The following is a 19797-nucleotide window of genomic DNA, read 5'->3' on the forward strand; positions in this document are numbered from 1 at the left end:
CGCCCAGTTACACATTCGTCTATATAAGCGTTGAATTATGGTGTCACGCTGTGTTCCAGGTTGCTTACAGGAGTGTGCCCCGCAGTTCCCGGGGGGTTCTCGGGGTCGGGGGGTTGAGAGAACAACCCCCCTGCCGACGTCACAGCCCCGCCTTCTGCCGCTTTCCGTCATCTTGACCGCTAACAATAGGCTCCATAGGTACCAGGTTGTGACGGAAATACACCCACGTAACTCTTGTATTCCGAGACACAAGTGACATGGAACAGCGTTCATGTGCCAACTGCACTGGGCGCCGTGAACGATTCCCGACCCGGCGGTTTTACAGTTTTGTGACGGTCGCACCGGCTTGAACCTCAAATTCGAACGCAACGGCAGTCGTCAGGTTCTCCGCTCGTTGGTTTGGTCCCGATTAAACCCGCTCGTCGGTCGTGCAAAGCCACGCCGGAATGTCCACGCCCGACGAGAAGCACCATGTTCGGTAACAGGACCGCGACGGCCGCGTCCATTCTGCAGAAGACATACGATGAGAGCTACCTGACGTGCTCGACTGCCGTCTACTATGAGAGCCAGGTATGAACCCTCCAGGCCTTTGCGCCACTCACCGGCGGCCAGAAACGCAGAGGCTGACTTCACAACGCGTAGGGAAACGAAGGCGAGGCTATGCGATGCTGGCGACAGGCCCTCGAGCAGATATACGACCATAATGCCAACAGAGTTCTCCCCAACTTCACACCGCGTTCCGAGACCGAGAAGGCCCTGGTAGACAGCATCCGCCAACTGGAGCTGCAGTGTAAAGAACGGATTGATCTCCTCGAAGCCCTCCGCCTGTCCCGCGCCGAGACTGTCCAATACGTCGGGCCCTCATCTCAGCACCAAGTGGACCAAGCGTATTCTGAACCGCACGATACTGTGATGCCCAAACAAGAAGAACAGGGATGGATAGGGAACGGAACTATTCCCGCTGTCACCTACACTGAACTGGCAAAACCAGACCTGCTCAGGCGAAAGTCTGCTCATACAAGGGTACCTTCCTCCCAGAAGGTTGCTGCCGGGGAGAGCGGGGCGCCGACCGATGATGTTGCATCATCTTCACCATCACGGAAACCCGTCGGTTCCGGCTCCCCACAGCTCTCCCCGGAGAAGAAGGCGTCCCGTGCATCCAGCCCAGAGAGGCATACAATGCGCACCACCCTACGCTCGAGTCGACTTGGAGAGAAGCTCACCAAGACAACTCTGCGACGACCACAGCAGAAACCAGCAGACGCGCCCGGTGCCGGGAAAGCTGCCGTATTGGCATGGGGTTTGCTCGGCCAGCGAGATGCAGCTGATCAGGGCCCAGCGGATGGTCAAGAGCTGTCACGCCCAGTCTCCAACGTGCCAGCCGCGTCCGATTCACCGCGCAAAAGCTCGGAATCGCTGTACAAGACATGGGACAGCAACTCCAGGAGGCTCACCACCCCCCGAACTCGGAGCCCGGTGAAGCCATCCGACCGGAGGGTGAGTGCTGATCTGACGGATTCACGGCAGGTTGAGGGTTACCCCTTCCCTCGGCCTTCGCCTGTATCTGTGAGCGCGGCGTCTAGTGCCCTGAACTCGCTCGCGCTGAGGGAGAACCACGAGCGAAAGTCCCCAGTTCGGGAACAAACACCCCGACAGCGGACAGCCGCCCCACAAACGCCACAGACGAGGAAGCCAAGAGAGTTCTCAGATGCAGACCCAGGCTTTTCGGACGCGTCAAGGAATCTACCTATAGGTAGGAAGACGTCATCGGATTCCGCTATGGTTTCACGGCGAACAACCTCGAGAGTGAACTCCGCAACGAGGGTCAAGCCTGCCCGGACTCCATCTAGTAAAAGCATCACTACGACACCAGTGGGGAGTAGGAGAAGAGAGAACAGGGTAGGGCTGGCTTCCTCCCCACCAACTGGTGACCTTTCTTCCTCGTCGTCCGACAATCGAGTAAAGTCTTCGAGGCACAAACGTAGCAGCGGTCAGCAAAGAGAGGCCTCCGTAATCGCCGATTCCCTGGCTGAGCTCTCTGATAGCTCAACAGAAGACGAGCAAACGAAAGCCGCAAAGTCGTGGAAAAGGCGGAAGGCTGCAGTCCTCAAGCAGCTTCCACCAGGTGTCGATCAACATGCGGCGAAGCAGATACTGAACGAGATTATCGTCCAAGGTGACGAAGTTCATTGGACTGATATCGCCGGCCTAGAAATAGCCAAAAATGCCCTGCGAGAGACGGTCGTCTATCCTTTTCTCCGACCGGACCTTTTCATGGGCCTGCGCGAGCCCGCCCGGGGTATGCTACTCTTCGGGCCGCCGGGCACAGGCAAGACAATGTTAGCCCGCGCCGTCGCAACCGAGTCCAAGTCAACCTTCTTTTCCATCTCAGCCAGCAGTCTTACCAGCAAGTACCTGGGAGAGTCTGAAAAGCTTGTCCGTGCCCTCTTCGCATTGGCCAAAGTGTTTGCGCCGAGTATCATTTTCGTCGACGAGATCGATTCCCTCCTATCTCAGCGGTCGGGATCGGGTGAACACGAGGCCACGCGGAGAATCAAGACCGAGTTTTTGATCCAGTGGAGCGATCTTCAGCGCGCGGCGGCCGGGAGAGAGGTGGGGGAAAAGGACAAGGAGCGTGGGGACGCGAATAGGGTGCTTGTTCTTGCAGCCACGAACCTGCCGTGGGCAATTGACGAGGCAGCGAGGAGGAGGTTCGTGAGGCGCCAGTATATACCGTTGCCAGAGGCCGAGACGCGAGCAGTTCAGCTCAAGACGCTACTGAAGCAGCAAAAACACACACTGAGTGATGCCGACATCGACACTCTTGTGGGCATGACTGATGGTAAGGACTTATTTCCCGGTATGCTCTGTCCATCGCCATCTAACTTACATTTTCAGGGTTCTCGGGCTCAGATATTACGGCACTGGCCAAGGACGCAGCGATGGGTCCGCTGCGGTCTCTCGGGGAGGCGTTACTGCACATGACCATGGATGAAATACGGCCCATGGAAGTATCAGACTTCGTGTCTAGTCTGACCACTATCAGGCCCAGCGTGAGCAAAACAGGTCTCAAGGAATACGAGGATTGGGCAAGGGAGTTTGGGGAAAGGGGCGGATAGGGGCTACCATGAAGCATATGCAAGGACTTCCTCCATATATACCTACCTAGGTTTTGGTTGCATGGGCGCTTAACAGAGTAAAGCGAAATACATAAGGGCGAGTACCAGTACATGTGCCCAGGGGTCGTACTGGGAACCGGGGGGGGGGGGGGGGGGGGGGGGGTTTCCAAACGTGGGGTAGAGTAACCCAGAGTTGCGTAGAAGTTTTGTTCCTCCTACATGAGTAAGAGTTTCGCAGGAGGTCTAGTGAATGAGATTCTCCAACTAAACACTCGGCAATGGTATTTTTGCCCTGCGATATGGCCTGTTGATACAGATACGTGGGGCCCTCTGCCCCCTCGGTTTTGTACACAGTTATCGTTTCCATCCTTCTGGACGAAACGCACCCGGAATATCCACACCCTCATCTCGCGTACCCCTCAACGTGCCCTCATTGTCGCGCCTCCGCCGCGGCATCTCCAGCCTCTTTCCCCTCGAAACTAAGCCCCATTAACCTCGCGCGTAGCGCAAACTCCTTCTTCGCCTTCCTCAGTAACAGCTCGGTAACGCCCATCTGGTTCTGGACCCGCTCCGCCATCTTGTTGATGCTGCGCCGCTCGTCCTTGACCGCCCGCTGGGCCTCGCGCTCGGCGATCCGCTCCGCCTCGGTCGGGATCGGCGCGCGGGCTTGGATGGGCACGCCCGACCCGGGCGCGATGATGTGCTTAACCACGTGCCGCTTGTCCTTGGAGACGCGCCAGCCGGGGGTGATGGCGACGACGTCGCCGAGGCGGAGGGAGTTGTTGGGGTCGTGGACAAGGTGGGTTTTGGGGTCTTTGAAGAACTGGAGGTGGGTGACGGGTTTCGTTAGGCCGGGCTCGAGAGAATAGCGAGAAGAGGGGGGGGTACTGGTGTTCAGGCAGGAGATGCGAGACGTACCTTTTTGAGAAAGTTATTCCATTTTAGCCCGCCCACCCGCACCTTCACCGTTTTATCCATCAACCCCGCGGTTATCACTACGCCATGGAGCTCTCGAAAGGTCCTAGCTGCCGTTTTGGCTGCGCTGGTTGCGGTTTGTGCCATGGTGGGCAGCTTGGTTTCCGGGAGGTTGCGCCCAGAGGTGTGGAGGCCGGAAGACAATGGAACGGCGCTTTAATGAGTCGTCTCGTCGGTCAATTGATTTAGGGGCTCGGGATTCGGAAGTGTTGGATGTGGGCGTGGTGGATTGCCGGAGTCGCAGTGCTTTGAACGGCACCAAAAATTTGGCGTGCCACCGAAGCCCGGTCCCGGGTTCCTTCGCTAAAAGTGGGCCTCTGCATCGGTGGAGATCCGACCCGGCCTTGCGGACCCGGGGGGTCTGGAGAACACATAAATTACCTTTGTCCATGTAAAACGAGAATATGCCCTCGATATACACTGAATTCCCTAGAATAGGTACAAGTAATAATGATTATATGCGGTCAACCTCTTCCCTCCACAACACAACCTGTCAAACGCCTGCGATGCCCGATGCCTCGTTCTTGGCCCCTCTTGTGTGCCCCATCCAGTCCGTAGAAGTTGAGCCGTCCCCAATACATCCTCTATCGCCCATAGGATTCTCTAATCGGTTGAGGTTCATACCAATCCTGCCAACGGCCCAACTAAACGCCATCAATACCATTAAACAATACACAAACAAAGGGTATTGATCCAATCCGTCCAACATGCGGTTTCGCAGAGTATTCAAATACAAACAAAGTAGCCGATGGCGGAGCGGCCAAGCCGTTCTCAGCCACGGTTCAAGACACAGGAGTGGCGGAATCGGACGCCGGCAACGACTCGCTCGTTGCTCGAGCGTCACCCCCAGTCGCAGGCAAAAGCCTCGCTTTCCTTCTAGGTGGAGGAATCTTGGGTGGGAGTTTCTTTTGCCCGTCCCCGCTCCCGTTCCCGTTCTTGTTGGCATGAGCATTGGCCAGCGCCGAATGAACAATAGGTGCCCCGTGACGGTGTTTGGGCACCTCCGGCAGAGACATCTTTGTCCTCAAGGTCCTCGGCGGCGGTGGTTTCGGTCTGGGCGGGCTACCCTCAGTAGGAGTACGCACATCCGTGTCTTTCGAGTCCGGCCCCATCCCCAACCTCCGACTCGGCGTCTTGATGCCTGGCTTCTCGGTTACGTTCGCGACAACGCTCACCGAGCTACCGGTTTGTGAGTGCGCCAGACTCCCTACTGGACTCATGTCCGGCGTCTCCGCCTCCTCCTCGGCCAACCATGGCGTCTTCGCGACACGTTCAAGTAAGCGCAGCGTTGTGGGCTCGGGCGGCATGAAATGGGCGCTGCCTGTACCACGTAATATCTCGAGTAGGCCGAGAATCTGATCCCGTTTGTAGTGAGGGGGATGGCTGAGTTGTGTGTGGGAGAGGAGTGGAGCTAGTACCCTCAAGTACGTATGTCGCAGCATATTCGCCTCGGAAGGTAAATCCAAAAGATTGCGAATGATAACATCCAGCAGGACTCGGAGGTCGTTGAGATAGAAGTACTCGTACGTCGCTGTGGTGGTAAATAGAAGGTACAATAACTTGAGAATGAGCAGTTGTTGCGAGGTCTCCGTTTCTCGGTTCAGGAGCAGGATGATGTTCTCGCCAAAGGTGCGGAATGACGGGCCATGAACACTGAGTACCTTGACAACCCTGTTTGTCACAAGTACGGCCGGAGAGCTAGGGTCCACTGCTGCCGAGGTAGAGGCGACCATGTACTGCTCGTTCAGGACCAGCTGTTACAATGGTCAGCACGAATATTCAGGGACAGGAGGAGGGGGCAAAGACAAACCAGAACTCGAATCACCGGGTAATGGTATGGGTCGCTGGCATCGTCGGACAGGGCCTCGGTGAGCTGGAACAGGTACATGACGAAGCTATCGTCAACCTGTAGAAGGTCCTCGGGGCGTAGATGTTCAATACGTGACATCTCGTACATCAATTCCAATAGAAGCCGATGCAGACGACCATCTCTACCCCCACAGTTCTTGATGAGCTCGAGCAACCGGACGAAACACCCTTCCTGTATCATGACCCGAAATGTATCCTCTTTCGTCCGACCGGCGAGTAGAAGAAAGTTGGCGTATACATGAAGTTGGGCGAACTCGTCCTCCTGCAGAAGGCTGTAGATGAGCTGCGTCCGGACATAGCTGCAGTTGCTGCTGAAAATTGGGCTCTCCAGGAGCATTTCTGAGCAACGGGCGACATCGTCTTCGCTTTCGAGGTACTCGTCCCGGGCCTTGGAGACCAGATCGAGCCATGATCGTAGGGCCTCATCGAGCTGCTCGGGCGTCGCACACGCCGAGGATACAACGCCGTTCAGAGCTATAAGGAGGCAATTATCAGCGCGCCTGTTAGACAAATCACGGTCGCAATGTATCCAGGACTCACCATCCCAGAATTGCTGCTCGCTCCCGGCAGACCAAGAACCATCGGAGTCGGTCATGTTCTCAGACGAACGGCACCAGCGCAGAGCACAGAATATCGGGCATCACGTTCGCGGACGGCACAATCCAACAGGTGTGTCGACCGTGTCTTTTGTTGTGAAATCAGAATTCCGGGTGACTCGGCCATCCGGTGAAAATCGCAACTTGGTGTGCCGGGTATGTTGTCTGCCGGTCAATCTGCCTTGCGGGTTGGAGGGGTCGCGGTCGCAGTTGTTGCTTGCTCGGCGACGGAAAGGACGCCTCGGCGTCTGTCCTGTTCAGGCGGGTTCCGTATGCACGGGCCATTACCCCACAAAACACGAAATGACGTCGGGGAGGCTGCGGTGTGACATTTTCTGAATGGTGATGTGCTGTGAGACCACTGTTTTCTCCCCACGTAACCGTTCGTATGTTACATACTCGTATATGAACAGTGTAATCTGACACCGCGTGACGATCAGACGGTTGAACCAGCAGACGTGCCCCCTAAAGGTTGTCTTACTCTGATTTCACAACTCTAAATTGGGTATCAATTATATACGATATAGCGTATCATAGAGAAAGAAAGTTAAACAATGACCACCCACCGAGTGCTCCGTCCAAGTCTTTGAAACCCAAAAGGAAGCCGACCGGCCTTACAAAACGCCAAACCTTATATCCCTCCAGCCACATCGTACATTCACCTATCACCGTCTTCATACACCTTCGCCCTCGCCGCATATTCGCGGATATTGCTGATAACATGATCCTCGATAGCCCCCCCCTTGCCGGCCGCAATCTTCAGAATGAGCTCGTTGAGATTCTGCCTACCCAGGATGTCGACATGGTCTGCTGTGTTGGGTCCGCCCCGGGGGTTGAAGCGGTCTGGCTCGTGAGGCATTTCGACCACCGTGATCTTAACACCCGCGGGGTTATACCGCTTGATTTTCCAGCCGCTGTTGCACATGTAGCCCGTGCTCATAAGGCTAACCGTGCCGTCGCCTTCGCCCATGATCACGCCGCGGTCGACCATGCCCTGCGCCAGGCCCGTGTCGATTGTCATGTTCAGGCTGGTGAGCGAACCAAGTTCGGGGGAGCGGTAGTAGTACCCTCTTTCCGTAGGTTTTCCCACGCCATAGAAGCAATAAATCTTCAGACTCGGCGCGAGGGGGAGTCGGGTTTCCAGCGGGTTCATCCATTTCCTATGGTCGTCTTCGTTGGCCTCGACTTCGGCGGCCGTGTGTGCGACGCCCCGGGAGTAGCTTCCCTTCACTTGATCCCTATACCAATCCTCCGACGTGTCGAGCAGGTAATCCATCGCGTCATCCACTGTGAAGTTCCTGTCAGGAGTTGTCCAGTTCTGGCCAGTCCGAAAGTTCAAGAACGAGCCGTAACTATGTTCCTGGTCGGGCTGGTCATCTGGTGCCCCGTCGTGGTCACCCCAAATGGCGGTGCCTCCTATTGGCAGCATGGAGGAGATACCCGGCATGGCGCGGAAGATTTCGGCTCGCTCCGTCTTGCTCAAGAACTTCTCAAGTCCGTAAACCGCGAAAGCGTTCAGCTGCGCCGTGTCACGCATCTCGCCGGATAGGATGGCCGTAACATCCTTAAGGGCCCCCAGCATACATCCGCTAACGTTAATCCACGATTCGATGTGCCGCTCCACCCAATCTTCGCCCCCCTTACCACCGTGCTGCGAAGCGACCCAGTGGAAGAAGTAGAAGACAACTTGGCTGCCCATGCTGTGGGAGGTAAGTACGACCTTTTTTCCCTGGAGCAACACGGCCATCTCAATATGCGACTTCAGCCTCGTAAAATAATGATCTCGCTTTTCGAGATTCCGGTACGCCAGCCGCCAGTCGTATGCTGCCGTGTACGAATTTATCGGGTCGTAGCCGAGTGACGCGAGGTTCTCCAGGATTTTATTCCAGATCCAGTATCCCGTGATAAAAAAGTCGGTAGCATCGAAGCCTTGTGCGGCACGCAATTTGATCCCTGGCGGATCCAGGCCAGTCTTCTTGTCCAGCATGACATGCGCCTTCCACGTCTCCTTGTCCAGGACCAACGCACGCATCATGCTCCAGCTGCCCCATAACCGTTTCCGAAAATAGGGAAGCGAGGCGTTCGAAGTTCCCCAAGACTCGAGACCAGTGGATATTACGCCAGGGACCATGACGATGGGGTGGTGCGCCGTGAGGCCTTCAGCGCGGGCCTTGATGCCAATGGAAAAGGCGTCGTAACTCTCGAGGGAATCCCGCTCGCCGATCTGAGATGGAGAAACAAGATTAGCCCACATAGTCTTTCCGTGCTAGAAGCGCGACTTACGACTAGCTCCCGCATGTCCTTCACCAACCCCGCCGGAAGAACGTCAAAGAAACTATCCATGCTCAGCTCCCCAATCTCGGGGAAGTCTATTAAGTCATTGCTCTGAGCGAAGAAGCCCGCGGCGATAATCCCAAACAAACTGCCGAGCAAGAAAATGGCAGTGTTTCTGCGCTTGCGCGTCGTTGGCCCATGGTGGTGGACGGTCTTGATATTGCCGCCGGCCTTCTCGGGTTCGTCGGGGCTCTCATCGCGGGGCGTTGGCGTTTCGGAGGGAGGCTCGTTGCCGGGAACTCGGCGGCGTAGGGTGCTCGCCATCTTAGGGGTCCGACTGTGCGCGTATGTTTTCGATTGGAGTTTGGCAAGGCGCCCCTCGAGGCTGCTCGGTCACTTTGGCGGCTACGATCAGCCGCGGCCGCTGGTGCGAGCTACCGGCATGTGTATACCCCGTTGGAGTTGGCGTCTGTTGGCTCAGGGGCGCGGCGCAGGGACTTTCAGCCGGCCTCGCAAATGTCGTTGAGAAAATGACACCCTTGTCTGTCCGTCCTCTCCGGGGCAGGGATGGCTAATGACGTCTGTGCCCCGCGACAGCCCCCACCAAACGCGACGCTGAGAGCACCGCTGGGAATACTTGAGAGTATGTCTTCGCTAGGGGTCAACCTACGAAGCGGTAGTGACAAAAAATGTGTGTTTTTTTAATTTGATTTTCGTGGCAGAGACTGGATATCCTATTTATTTCCCTCGCATCGTACGGAGTAGTGTACTTATAAACGGCAATCAATACCTGGATCATGGGTTGAGCACTGCTGTGTCCGGCAAACGCCAGTTCGTCTTGGCGTGCGCGCGCGCCGAACACGCCCTAATTTTTTGAAAAAAGGGCCAGAAGACCAGAAATCAGTCGAACTATCTACAGCTATATCAACCAACCCACCACATACGCACACCGCGCAAATACCTTAAGCTATATATCTAAATATGTAGAATCAGAATATTGTACCCGATTAATGATGCGGATAATACGCGCTGAGATCTTGATGGTTTTAAAAACTGGTAAATTTTTGCTAAAAATCGCCAAGATCTGCCAAGCCTTGCTAAGATATCTTCGAAAAGTTCGAACAAAATCAAGAAAAACAGAAATCTATCGATACCTCAACGCGTATTATCCGCATCATCAATCAGGTACAGAATTCAGATTCTACGTATCTAGATATATTACTTGAGGTATTCGCGCGGTGCGCGCATGTCGTGGTTTGGTTGATATAGCTGTATATAGTTTTCTATCATCCTATTTTCCCCTAAAAATTGATAAAAATTAGAAAATGTTGCGCAACCCGCGCGCGCGTGCCAAGACGAATTGGCGTTTGCCGGACACAGTGAAACAACTGCAGTGGCCCACATGCATCGAACTTGACCCACTCCCGGGCTCCGGACCAATCGACTAACAGTGACTCCCAGCTTTGCATGTGAAAGTTCAACGACAGCGATCTTCGCTCTCGGCCTCGTTAAGCCGCAGCCTCGTCTCACTCATCAGCTCCGCAGCTTACACGACAAGTTTTAACCCAGCCTTTTCCATCTTATCCCTGCTCGACTACGACAGCAAATTCCAGTCCCTGGGTAACCTACCGCCATGGCCGACTCCGGCGATGCAAGGAACGACGTGGGGTCAGGGTCCCCCAAAGCAGAACTTCCGGGCGAGCTGAAGTATATTCAATACCAACATTCGCTCGAGTCGCAATACTTGCCGTCTATACGTGCCCTCATCTCAAAAGACCTAAGTGAGCCGTATAGCATTTACGTTTACCGCTACTTCCTCTACCAATGGGGCCACCTCTGCTTCATGGTTCGTCCCACTTGACCCTACTCTATGCATTGCGGCTCGTTCTAATCGCTCTCCAGGCACTTAATCCCACCGACTCTTCTCTCATAGGCGTAGTAATATGCAAGCTCGAGATGCATTCCTCCCATTCCGCACCCACGCTACGGGGCTACATCGCCATGCTCGCCGTTTGCGCTCAATACCGAGGCCACGGCGTGGCTACCGCGCTCGTCAAGATGGCTATCGATGCCATGACCAACCGCAATGCGGACGAGATTGTGCTCGAGACGGAGGAGACAAATATACCCGCGATGAGGCTGTACGAGCGGCTCGGCTTCTTGCGCTCCAAGAAACTGCACCGGTACTATCTGAACGGTAATAGCGCATACCGCCTGGTGCTGCTACTAAAGCCGACCGACATGGATGCTTCCGCGGAACTGGCGCTGGACGACGAGGACTCCACCTTGAAATAGTGGAATGGGTGTTCCTTCTCGAGACGCGACGCTATTGATTACTCGTCACGGCCCTTCCACCGGACTATCCGCACCCACGGCGGTCATCACAAATCACAACCAAATTAACGGACTTTACCCCGAATAACCGAGCTAACGGCAGCACCGATTTTGCTTCAAGTAAAGCAGCAAAACTGAAAGTTAAGTGGTCCCGATCTGGCCGTGGAGTTCGGACGGTCGCGGAGTCCGGTCTCAAGCGTACCATGGCTACCTCAAACCTCCATTGCCTTAGATAGCCGTGGTCGGCAGCGGGGAGATCTACCAAGGTATCGAGCGGTTGCAGTTTGGTAGGCCATGCTGCAAAACCCGAGCGTCGGCGTTTGACGTTTTATGAACGACGGGAGACAACCGCCTTGATATACCCAAATACCTCGTTCGATGAATACTAGCCTAGTCAGCTGCGACACTATCATGTGTGGGTAGTAGTGGCAAATAACTTACCATCGACGCCCCAATCCCCCAACTATTCCCCCCGTAAATTCCAAGTTCAGTCCAAGCATCTAAAACCATGTAAGCCACAGCCGACTGGAATATCGAATTTCCCAACTGACCTGACTTGTAGTAAATCTGCCTCCCGCTCTGCCTCACCAACTCCAACTCTCCCATCCTGTTCAATACCCTCGCCACATCATCCTTGTCCCTGAAATCGCTCGTGTAAACACACACCAGCCTCTCCTTCTTTGCCTCAACCCTCGTCTCGACCTTGGCCGAAATCCCAAGCTCATTATTTGCCGTGGCCGCCGCAATCTTCGCCCATACCTCATCTACACGCTCCGGCTCAGGGAACAACATCCACTTCCCTGTAACGACATTACACGCCGCCGCGAGATCCTGGAGATCCTCGACCGTCTCCCCCCTCTCGTTGGCGACGTCTTTTTTGAGGGCTATAAGTGCTCTGCCAGATGTTTTGGCGCTACTGGCGGTAGCCATCTGCTCGAACTCGGCAAAGAGGGCCAATCGTTCCTCACCGCCCTTGCGGAACTGGGTGAGGGCCTGACCCGGGCTGGGCGGCGCGTATGGGTTGGCAACCCAGAGCCAGTCGAGGTCGGGCCGCCGGTCGGTTTTGGAGGGCGGGAGGCGGGACAGGAAGCGTTCAATCGACTCGGAGAGCTGCCGGGCGCCGGGTTGGCCTTCATACGGGTTGTGCAGGCGACCGCTTGGTAGGGCTGGAGCAGGGTGTCTGTGAGTGGCATGCTGGAGGTGGCTTGTGACGGCGTTCCGGCGGTCCCACCATTCAACGACGTCGAACTCGTTAACACGGGCTTCGAGCGCCGAGGTGGTTCCTTCGTCGCCTGGGATGGGTTAGGCAGTTGCTTCTCTCGAGCGTTGGTCTGAGGAAATGGCATACCGTAGAAATCTGAATCCGAATCCATTATAGAGCCCCCCAGGTCCCGATTTTTCTTGGTCTGCTTGTTTGAACCCCGACAGTTTAGAAATCTGGCCGCTAGACTGGGAAGACCGTACGGTGTGCAAGAACCGGTGGAAAGTCCGGGCCTCTCGGTCCCAATCAATCGCGCAATCAAGGGCCGTTTGCAGCTGATCCGTGGCATTTGTCATTTACCACCAGTTGTATCGTACATGTTGAAAATTAAAAAAAGAAACGATCCTTTTTTGGGAAGATTTGTGTTCTCTTTCCCTTCAGATACTTTCTCGAGGTGTTGTGTTGTGTTAACCAAGGAGCTTGAGAAATGGACCAATCCGGAAAGTGAAAGGTTCCTCCAAAAGACCCCAGAAAAAGCAAGCACAACAACTTCTCATTCATAAACTCGGCTCAGCAACAACCTTCACGCGTGCCCTTGTCCTGGTCGGATCTCTTTATTAACCTCCTAGTAGGGTTCAATTTGCCCACCAAATGGCGGAAGAGGAAGAAGGGACGTTGGTTCGGTCAATCAGGTGCCAGACTCTCGACCTCCCACCCAGTTGTGTCGAGTTCTGCCCTGCATTTCCCTCATACTTTTTGGTTGGGACATACTCTCTTCAACCCGACGTGACCGAACTGAAGGACGGAGATGTCAACTTTAATACACAGGAGGATGGCCAGTTCCTTCAGCCAAAGCAGCCGCAGAACCGTAACGGCAGCATTATTGTCTTTCGGCTCGAGGATGGGGATTTGTGAGTGGGATACCAAAATTTAGTTTGAATATTTGCTAATTAAAACCCAGAATTCGTGTGCAGACGGTGCCTCAGCCCTCAGCCCTCCTCGACCTTCGGTTTAACCCTCATGATGGTCATCGTGATATCTGCGCCGTAGTCTCGAGCACTGCTACCCTTGCCTTATATAGGCTGTCCCCGGGCGAGGAAGAACCCCTGACGCACCTTAACACCATGGACATTGCGGCCATGTCCCACAATGAGATCCAGCCGACACCCGGCGAAGAGATCCTGTTCACCTCATTTGGCTGGCACCCCTCAAGGGCGGATATGATGGTCATCACCACTTCAACTGGGCATGTGTACTTTGTACAGCTAGCCACTCTTGACGGGGATTGGGAGCTGAATTCGGAGCCTATCATCACCCACACGCTTGAGGCTTGGTGTGCTGTCATTTCCTCCGTACCAACCGCTCTAATTCGGGCCGACGAGACGAAAGAGACCAAGGAGCTGTCTTTCCGGGTCTATTCAGGGGGGGACGACTCCATGTTGCGCTCCAGGACGTGTAACTGGAACGAGGGGAGCCTTGCCCAGTCTCTTCCCGCTCTTGAGTCGAGAGGTCATGATGCTGGAGTCACGGCCATCCTTCCTCTCTTCGCACAAGAAGATAACCACGAGCTCGTCGTCACCGGGAGTTATGACGAATACATTAGGCTGTTCCTAGTACCGCCCTTTGGCAGGCCGAAGAACCTGGCCGAGGGTATGCTCGGCGGCGGGGTTTGGCGATTGAACCTGATTGACCTAGACACGAACTCCTGCCCGAGCTACAGCTGGCGAGCCAGGATACTAGCTTCTTGTATGCATGCTGGTTCAAGGGTGGTTGAGCTCCTGAGAACGGCAGCTGGGGAGTACCGATTCAAGGTTCTAGGTCGTTTTGAGGAACACAAGAGCATGAACTACGGAAGCGATTTCCAACCGGGGTGGAAGAACAGGCTGTCGGTTGTGTCAACTAGCTTCTACGACAAACTGCTGTGTCTGTGGGAATTTGACATGGCTTGAGCCTGATCCTAACATGTTTCACACTTTCTTTGAACTGCTATGTCTGAAGGGACCGAATCGCCAACACAAAGGACCCCTGACTCCTGACCGAGGTGTGACGCAATCGCTCTTTCTCACCGCCTTCCAGGTTCCTCTCATGCCCAGACTGCCCCGCGCTAAGCTCAAATAGGCCCCAGAACAGTTCGCGCCCGAGCGCGCCTGACATGGTTCACAGAGAGCATGGTGGGGACCGACTTTTAATTGCCAAAGTTCCGCGATTGACTGACAAGAGACGGCGTGACAACTGGCAAGCACCAACAAACAGCGCAAATAATTTCCAGCTTGAAGAAAGCGTCGGCACTGGGCGGTCCCAGGCGTCATCTCATTCTTCCCAGTACTAAAACCTCGGTATTTCCCGTCGCACACCCTGCTCGCCAGCTGTGACTCTACATAACGAACCATCTGCACGTCCGCTGCACGGATCTCGCCAGTTCCTGCATTGCGCTGCTGCATTCCCCGATACCCACCCTATGGTTCACGATTAGACTCCTTGCTACATTCTGGTGGCCACCTCTCCCGTAGATCAACCGGTCTCTCGGCAACTCCAGCAGCCTGAGCCTTTTCAGGCTCTGGTCACGGCGACGATGCCAATGAACGGTGCAGCTGGGGCTGCCAGTACCGGCGAGGGCGGTGAGGCCGTCCTCTCCAAGATTCACGAGGCACTCAAAGTCGTCCACAGCCCGTATTCGCCCAACCAAGCGCGACAGGAAGCCCAGGCCTTTCTCGAAGATGTCAAGACCCTCGCCGAAGCACCCTCGCACGGCTTCAACCTCGCATTCAATAAACCCCAAGAGCCCATTGTCCGCCATTATGGCCTGTCGCTACTCGAGCATGCTGTGAAGCAGAATTGGGGGGACTACGGCGCCGAGCATCGGGAATACATTCGATCATGGGTTCTGCAGCTTGCCGAGACAGTTTCCACCGAAGACCCGCCATATCTGAGGAACAAGATCGCCCAGCTCTGGGTCGAGGTGGCCAAGCGTGCTTGGGTTGCCGACTGGATGGATATGGACCACCTGTTAGTCCGTATTTGGCGGGGCTCGGACTCGCCAGTTCACAAACAATTCGTCCTCCAGATCCTCGAGACGCTCTCAGACGAAATCTTTAACGGGGATGACGCTGTGGTCGCTCTCCGCGAGGGGGCCCTGAGCAAGGCATGCGTCGAGGTTTTCACCCCGGCAGCCATCCTGACCGAGGCCTTCCCCAACCGTCAAGCCGGCCCCGATGTGCGGTGCGAGGGTGACGGGTGGCTCAGTAGAATAACACAACTCATCAGCGAGTGTCTCAGCGGTGGTATCGACCAGAGTGAGGATATAAGGGCATGCGCTGTCAAGGCCCTCAACGTCCTCAACTCAGTCGTACCTTGGGCAATTCCAAAAGCATTGAATGCCGTCGGCTGTCGCCCCGTCATGTGCAGCTGCCTCGCAGCTCCTAGTGTGCCTGTGCAGAAGGTTTGCGTTCCTCCCTCGACCGTTCGATAGGTGGTTGTATTAACTATCAGAAGGCTGCCCTCGAGTCCCTTCACTCGCTATATAACCGCTCAAGCTTTACGGAAGAGGAATTCGTCGATCTCGTGGTGCCCATGTACAGCGAAGTCATGGTTGACCTTTTCAAGAGGCTGTTCGAGTGGTCAGTCGTGGACGCACAGGATATCGACGACGACAAGTACCAGTTTGCCAAGAAGTTCTCCGAGGTGAGTAACGCCCAGCCTTGAGGGTTCCTTCTTGCTTCAGGTCCCTCATTACTGACCATCGTAGACGCTTTGCTCTCTAGGAAATTACCTAGACAGGAAGTTCGGGGCCATACCTCCTCAGACTAACATTCAAGGGTTCCTCGAGCTCTTGATGCAGGCGGTGCAGAGCCAAAGCCTAGTCGTTTCGATCCCGATCCTTCTCACCTGGACACGTCTGCTATCTCATCGGTCCCTTGGTCCTGCAGCTGCTGAAATGCCCTTTATCGTCAACCTCTTAGAGCTGTGCTGCAGCCGCTTGGTTCGATATGAGAATTTCCCGGAAGACACGGAGGATCCCGTCTACGTTCTGCTCATTGAGGATACAGACACTATCCCTGAGCGACACGCCTTCCTTGGCAACTATCGACGGTACTGTTCCTCAGTCATCGAGAGCATTGTACACCTCAAAATGTCCGATGCATTCTCGCATATACTAGGCAGGGCGGAGCGTGCTTTGAACACCCTTTACGATGGGCAACCTCCCCTCAACCGTGAGTTCAATGGTTGGAGTCTGATGCTACCTAGACACTGACAGGCTGACGCGATTTAAGCTTCCAACTACTCCAAGACCTCCCTGCCTGTTTTAACCGTCGACGCCCACGCGACCGTCATCGAAGCTGCCCTTAAAGGCTACGACAAGTGGAGGACATCGCGCAACCGGACCGCCGAGGAGGTGCGTCGTCGTCTTAGTTACACAATGTCAAGCGCTAACTCGGGCCTAGAAACAGCAAGCAACGGCCGTGGAGCAGTATTTCGAGAAGTGGTGTGGTCAACTCCTCGAGATGAAGTTCGAGGTAAGGCGCTATTGTTCTTTTGTTTATTCATCGCGGTGGCTAAACGTAACCCAGGATCCTCTAATTCGAAAACGGATACTTCAACTCCTGGTAACTTTCTCAACCAGAGCCCTCGACTCAAAGCCCGCGATCATGCTTAGGGTGCTGGAGCATATCTTGATGACCTGGCCAGCCCTGCAGCCAGAACATAGGCTATTCAATGATGCGATTCGGGATCTGCAAACCGAAAGCATGGTTGAGCTGCAACGGCTGGCATCGAAAATGCCCGATCCTCTTCTTGTAAGTATTGCCCTCGCCATGAGGATAGTTGAAGCCAACTAATGGGATCCAGGACGTGTACGACCAGTTGGAGGCGAAGGTTCAGGAGATGATCGCGTCCGGGACTCTTGATGAAAAGCGCCAGGTGGCATACCAAAGCTTCCTGTTCATCATCATGTGAGTTCATATCGAAACAATAATCCCCTCACCCCTGAATCGGATCGCTCACCATGTTTTTAGTCACCGGGCTACCCACATTGACCCGGCTGTGCGTCTATCGAAGCTCACTGCGTTCATCGATCCCGTCAAGGACCAGTGGAAGAACGAGTCCTTGAAGCAGGCCTTGGGTTCTTACAATGGGTTCTGCGAGCTGTTGGGCCTCGATAAAGTCCAAAAGTACCTGGTCGAGCGCCGCGTTCATGAGAATGCTGACTGGGGCTCCACGGAACTCGACGCCGAAGGGCTAGCCCTGCAGGCTGAAATGGAACAGAGACAATCGGTAGGCTGAACCAGTTCAACACCACGACGCCTCCTTATTAACCCAGAGTTAGGCCCTACCGCTTCGGGTGACCAAGTCATTCTTGACATATTCGGTTGAGAGGATAGATAAAGACTCGCCTGCTTACCAGGCTTCTTGCACCCTTTGGCAAGATGGGTTCCAGCTCATCCTGCCAGAGCTGCTCAAGTTTCTGAGGTTGGCAATCCGAAACCGTGATGATTTCGATATAGTATTGACTCTGTCCTAGCTATGCCCACGCATCCCACAACCCAGCAAACTGGAGCTTGCTGCCGGCAGAAATGCAATCGGTAGTGGGCCGCCTCCTATCCGACCGATTTTGGCAAGCCGGTATTTCGGAGGGGAGTAAGGATGATTTCTACGCTAGAGTGCTTGGGAAGAAGAACACCCTAGAAGGGCTTGCGTCGACTATTAGAGGGACTGTTCGGTTCGTACGGGAAACATGCTACGCCGTCATATATTGTATGACGCGGCTGGACATGCAGTTCTACGGCTTCCTGGAACTTCCCGGTCCGCTGGCGAACGCATTGTTTGCGGATTCGGTCTACCTATCCTCTCACCAGGTCATCAACCTCCTCACTCTCGTGAGGTTCCTTGTCGACCACTGCCCTGTGGAGCTACGGGAGCACTTCGTACCGCCTATCCTGGCAACTTGTTTTGAGCAGATGGACGCCAAAATCAGCTCCGAGTGGGAGAAGCTCGGACAACGAGAAGCAGTTCGAGCTGCGGCAGACGAGTTGGCCGAGGAGATGAAGGCCGAGAGCATTCTCAGACAACTCACTTATTCCGCGGTACTTATGGTCGCCGATGTTCTCGATCCTGCCAGAGTCGGTAAGTCGTTATTCCCCCGTTCATTTGTCGCACCTTACATAACATCAATGCTGACCGTGAAGCAGCACCAGGGTCAGCTTCGGCGGACAAATCCGAGGACGCGGCCTCAGGCACGAAATATCCCCCGCTCCGCAAGTTTTGCCTCATGAACCCGTCTATCGCTGTACCGCTCCTAGTCTTCTGCAGTCATGCGATCCGTATGCACGATGGTAGATGCTGCGGCGTGGTGCTGCGCGTCTTCCGCTCCATTGTGCCTGAATTTAGCCCTTCAGAGCTCCCGAAGTCTATTAAAGACTCGGGCCACACAGCGCCCCTCGAGGACTTTCCGATTCCGGAGGACACGGCGAGAGAAATCCGGGAGTACATTTCCATGGAGGTGATGAGGGCGGCCATTTCCTCACTGCACGATCCCTATTTCGTCGACTCCCAAAGAGACCTGGGCGCGCTCATCGCTTATATTCTGGCCTATTACTCATCTCTGACGCCCACACCGCGGAACATACTTGTCTCCTTGCCAAACATCAAGCCAGAAGATGTGGACAGGACGATCCAGAACGTCTCTCAGCCGGGGGTGCAGTCTCGCCAGCAACGCGCGCTTGTCCTCGAACTACTCGAGGACCTGAAGGGGGTTAGCATCTCGGAGATGGGGAAGCTTACCAAGAGCCTCGGCGTAAGGCCAGGATCATCACGCGGCAGCAAGAAGTCTACTCGCAGCAAAATGGCCCAGGAATTCATGACGCCGAACGGGGGCTCGGGAACAGGCGGAGCGGCGGATGGCTCGGCAGGACGCAACAAGACCCCCGACTTGGATGGCGTGGCCGGGATGTTTAACGAAGCGGGCTAGGAGGAGAGATGGAATGGGGGGTCTTCGCGCCGCCCTGGAGTCCTCTGATGCATTTGGGGCGGGATGTTGGGGGGTACTTGTACAACAATGCGACTTCACATCGGCTTTTACTCCGCGATGTCGCGCAGAGATGGCCCGCTCATTGGAAGTGGGCGGCATCTAGCAGTTTGCTTTACTTGCGAACAAGGGATGGGGAGGGGGGCATTGCGGTAATGTCTCGAGTTAGACACGTTGATACCTTTAACTAAGTAGATGAAGTAAAGATCTAGTTCTAGGCTCTGGTCAGTGGGGTTCGAAACCTCCCAAACGGTGTGGCGGTGCTGCTTCGTGATGTGTTTCGGCTGCTATGCGTCCGAGTTACACCCCGGTCGGCGCCGTTGTCTCTGGGAAACTTGAAACTGTTCGAGCTGTTTCTTTTTACGACCTTGATAGTTACCTCGGACGTAGGCCAATTGCTCGACGGGC

The 19797-nt window shown here is 55.0% G+C and overlaps 8 protein-coding genes across 8 annotated transcripts; 4 read left to right on the forward strand and 4 right to left on the reverse strand.

The window, feature by feature from the left end:
* The first annotated feature begins 372 nt into the window (after positions 1–372).
* B0H64DRAFT_39506 (P-loop containing nucleoside triphosphate hydrolase protein) lies at positions 373–3142 on the forward strand. The gene is made up of 3 exons (XM_062803726.1): positions 373–570; positions 643–2842; positions 2899–3142. Exons 1-3 carry the CDS (start codon positions 472–474, stop codon positions 3117–3119), a joined length of 2520 nt encoding a protein of 839 aa, XP_062664989.1. The 5' UTR covers positions 373–471; the 3' UTR covers positions 3120–3142.
* Positions 3143–3320: 178 nt separating this feature from the next.
* B0H64DRAFT_383731 (uncharacterized protein) lies at positions 3321–4524 on the reverse strand. Its single transcript, XM_062802969.1, has 2 exons — positions 4038–4524; positions 3321–3942 (listed from the first exon to the last, which is right to left on the reverse strand). The coding sequence occupies exons 1-2, from the start codon at positions 4179–4181 to the stop codon at positions 3550–3552; spliced, it is 537 nt and encodes a 178-aa protein (XP_062664990.1). The 5' UTR covers positions 4182–4524; the 3' UTR covers positions 3321–3549.
* B0H64DRAFT_335211 (uncharacterized protein) lies at positions 4492–6845 on the reverse strand. Its single transcript, XM_062801121.1, has 3 exons — positions 6504–6845; positions 5905–6437; positions 4492–5848 (listed from the first exon to the last, which is right to left on the reverse strand). Exons 1-3 carry the CDS (start codon positions 6556–6558, stop codon positions 4877–4879), a joined length of 1560 nt encoding a protein of 519 aa, XP_062664991.1. The 5' UTR covers positions 6559–6845; the 3' UTR covers positions 4492–4876.
* Positions 6846–7008: 163 nt separating this feature from the next.
* Positions 7009–9500, reverse strand: B0H64DRAFT_39538 (Lecithin:cholesterol acyltransferase-domain-containing protein). Its single transcript, XM_062803768.1, has 2 exons — positions 8843–9500; positions 7009–8783 (listed from the first exon to the last, which is right to left on the reverse strand). The coding sequence occupies exons 1-2, from the start codon at positions 9155–9157 to the stop codon at positions 7218–7220; spliced, it is 1881 nt and encodes a 626-aa protein (XP_062664992.1). The 5' UTR covers positions 9158–9500; the 3' UTR covers positions 7009–7217.
* An 874-nt stretch (positions 9501–10374) lies between these two features.
* Positions 10375–11254, forward strand: B0H64DRAFT_39550 (acyl-CoA N-acyltransferase). The gene is made up of 2 exons (XM_062803772.1): positions 10375–10679; positions 10736–11254. Exons 1-2 carry the CDS (start codon positions 10467–10469, stop codon positions 11126–11128), a joined length of 606 nt encoding a protein of 201 aa, XP_062664993.1. The 5' UTR covers positions 10375–10466; the 3' UTR covers positions 11129–11254.
* A 241-nt stretch (positions 11255–11495) lies between these two features.
* B0H64DRAFT_314945 (uncharacterized protein) lies at positions 11496–12540 on the reverse strand (the record flags this gene model as incomplete). The annotated part of the gene is made up of 4 exons (XM_062800226.1): positions 11496–11552; positions 11609–11667; positions 11719–12459; positions 12516–12540. The coding sequence occupies 4 exons, from the start codon at positions 12538–12540 to the stop codon at positions 11496–11498; spliced, it is 882 nt and encodes a 293-aa protein (XP_062664994.1).
* A 660-nt stretch (positions 12541–13200) lies between these two features.
* On the forward strand, positions 13201–14317 carry B0H64DRAFT_414921 (uncharacterized protein; the record flags this gene model as incomplete). Its single annotated transcript, XM_062805065.1, has 2 exons — positions 13201–13283; positions 13330–14317. 2 exons carry the CDS (start codon positions 13201–13203, stop codon positions 14315–14317), a joined length of 1071 nt encoding a protein of 356 aa, XP_062664995.1.
* A 205-nt stretch (positions 14318–14522) lies between these two features.
* B0H64DRAFT_383740 (armadillo-type protein) lies at positions 14523–19632 on the forward strand. Its single transcript, XM_062802970.1, has 11 exons — positions 14523–15807; positions 15861–16049; positions 16114–16579; positions 16640–16761; positions 16811–16882; positions 16937–17161; positions 17214–17317; positions 17381–17639; positions 17692–17834; positions 17887–18488; positions 18554–19632. The coding sequence occupies exons 1-11, from the start codon at positions 14941–14943 to the stop codon at positions 19330–19332; spliced, it is 3828 nt and encodes a 1275-aa protein (XP_062664996.1). The 5' UTR covers positions 14523–14940; the 3' UTR covers positions 19333–19632.
* Positions 19633–19797: the final 165 nt, after the last annotated feature.

This window comes from Chaetomium fimeti, assembly GCF_033439085.1.
Source record: "Chaetomium fimeti strain CBS 168.71 chromosome Unknown B0H64scaffold_1, whole genome shotgun sequence".
Classification (NCBI taxonomy): Eukaryota; Fungi; Ascomycota; class Sordariomycetes; order Sordariales; family Chaetomiaceae; genus Chaetomium; species Chaetomium fimeti.